General features: G+C 40.3%; 1 protein-coding gene across 1 annotated transcript; it reads left to right on the forward strand.

The window, feature by feature from the left end:
• Window positions 1-360: 360 nt before the first annotated feature.
• Window positions 361-1,323, forward strand: LOC110259105 (olfactory receptor 2W1-like). Its single transcript, XM_084970384.1, has one exon. It carries the CDS (start codon window positions 361-363, stop codon window positions 1,321-1,323), a length of 963 nt encoding a protein of 320 aa, XP_084826510.1.
• The last annotated feature ends 328 nt before the right edge of the window (window positions 1,324-1,651 follow it).

Here is a 1,651-nt window from a genome sequence, read left to right on the forward strand (position 1 = left end):
AGTTCTAGTCCAAACTTCCAGATTGACATATGAGAAAATTCAGACCCTAAGTTTAAGAGCGAACTCCCTAAGGTCATCTAAATAAAAATATAATATTAAATTTATTACTTTAAAAGAACCTACAAATACCAGACTTACTTGGCCATAATTTTTACTTGTACCATTAATTTTTTCAATTATTCATATAAATTCTCTACCTTGTTTACTTCTGTATCTCATCAAATTTTTACTCTATGTTGACACATTCCTTCTCCTTCTTCTCCTCCTCCTCCTCTTCCTCCACCTACTCTTCCTCCTACCCTCTCCTCCCTCTCCTTCTCCAACCCCAAAATCAGTTTAGGATTTGGGCACTGAAGGACTATGGGCCAAAGAAATTCTACTTCTCTGCATGATTTCATTCTGCTGGGCTTCTCTGACCATCCCAAACTGGAGATGGCCCTGTCAGGAGTTGTCGCCACCTTCTACTTGATCACACTGGTCGGTAACACAGCCATCATTCTTGCGTCTCTCCTGGATTCCCACCTCCACACACCAATGTACTTCTTCCTCCGGAATTTATCTTTCCTAGACCTATGTTTCACAACCAGCATCGTCCCTCAGATGCTGGTTAACTTGTGGGGGCCTCATAAGACCATCAGCTATGGGGGCTGTGTCATTCAGCTCTATGTTTATATGTGGTTGGGCTCCATCGAGTGCCTTCTCCTAGCTGTTATGTCCTACGATCGTTTCACAGCTATTTGTAAGCCCCTCCATTATTTGGTAATCATGAACCCACATTTATGTCTCAAGATGATTATCATGGTCTGGAGCATTAGTTTGGCCAATTCTGTTGTACTGTGTACACTCACTCTGAATCTGCCCAGATGTGGAAACAACCTTCTGGATCATTTCTTGTGTGAGTTGCCAGCTATGCTCAAGATAGCGTGTATAGACACCACAGCAGTTGAATTGTCTGTTTTTGCTTTAGGCATCGCCATTGTCCTTACACCACTCATCCTTATTCTTATATCCTATGGCTACATTGCCAAAGCTGTGCTGAGAATGAAGTCAAGGGCAGGCCAGCGGAAAGCAATCAATACCTGTGGATCTCATCTCACTGTGGTGTCTATCTTCTACGGAGCTATTATCTACATGTACCTGCAACCAGGTAACAATGCCTCCAGAGGTCAGGGTAAGTTTCTCACCCTCTTTTACACCATCATCACACCAAGTCTCAACCCTCTCATTTACACTTTAAGGAATAAAGACATGAAGGAGGCACTGAAGAAGCTGATGAGAGTTGATCACAAATCTACTAAATCAAAAAGGACCTGGAAGTCATAGAAAAAATTAATGTGATGGAGGCAATAATAAGGTTATCTAACTTTCATTTTTACTGAGGCAAGTAATCCCTAGATCACAGAGATCGATTTATGTAATAATTCTTGTATGCAAACACTTTGTGGATGCAAACAATATAACCACCCTACCTTTTTTGGCTTCTAATCATGACATCAATATCATTATCTTGAGTAATGGCTCTAAGTTACTTAAGCCTATTTACCTCTTTATCATGATACAAAGGAGTGAGAAGGCACAAATTAAAGGATTTTAAAGGTGACAAAAAAGGCTTACTCATTTCTCATTCATTCATGAAAGATTTATTTCATCA

This window comes from Sus scrofa, chromosome 7 (genome assembly GCF_054392235.1).
Source record: "Sus scrofa isolate SSC_HxYL_T2T_F1_AM1 chromosome 7, Sscrofa_HxYL_maternal_Yorkshire_Landrace_v2.0, whole genome shotgun sequence".
Lineage (NCBI taxonomy): Eukaryota > Metazoa > Chordata > Mammalia > Artiodactyla > Suidae > Sus > Sus scrofa.

Coding starts and splice junctions, on each gene's coding strand:
- LOC110259105 (XM_084970384.1), top strand. CDS start 361: ATGGGCCAAAGAAATTCTACTTCTCTGCATGATTTCATTCTGCTGGGC.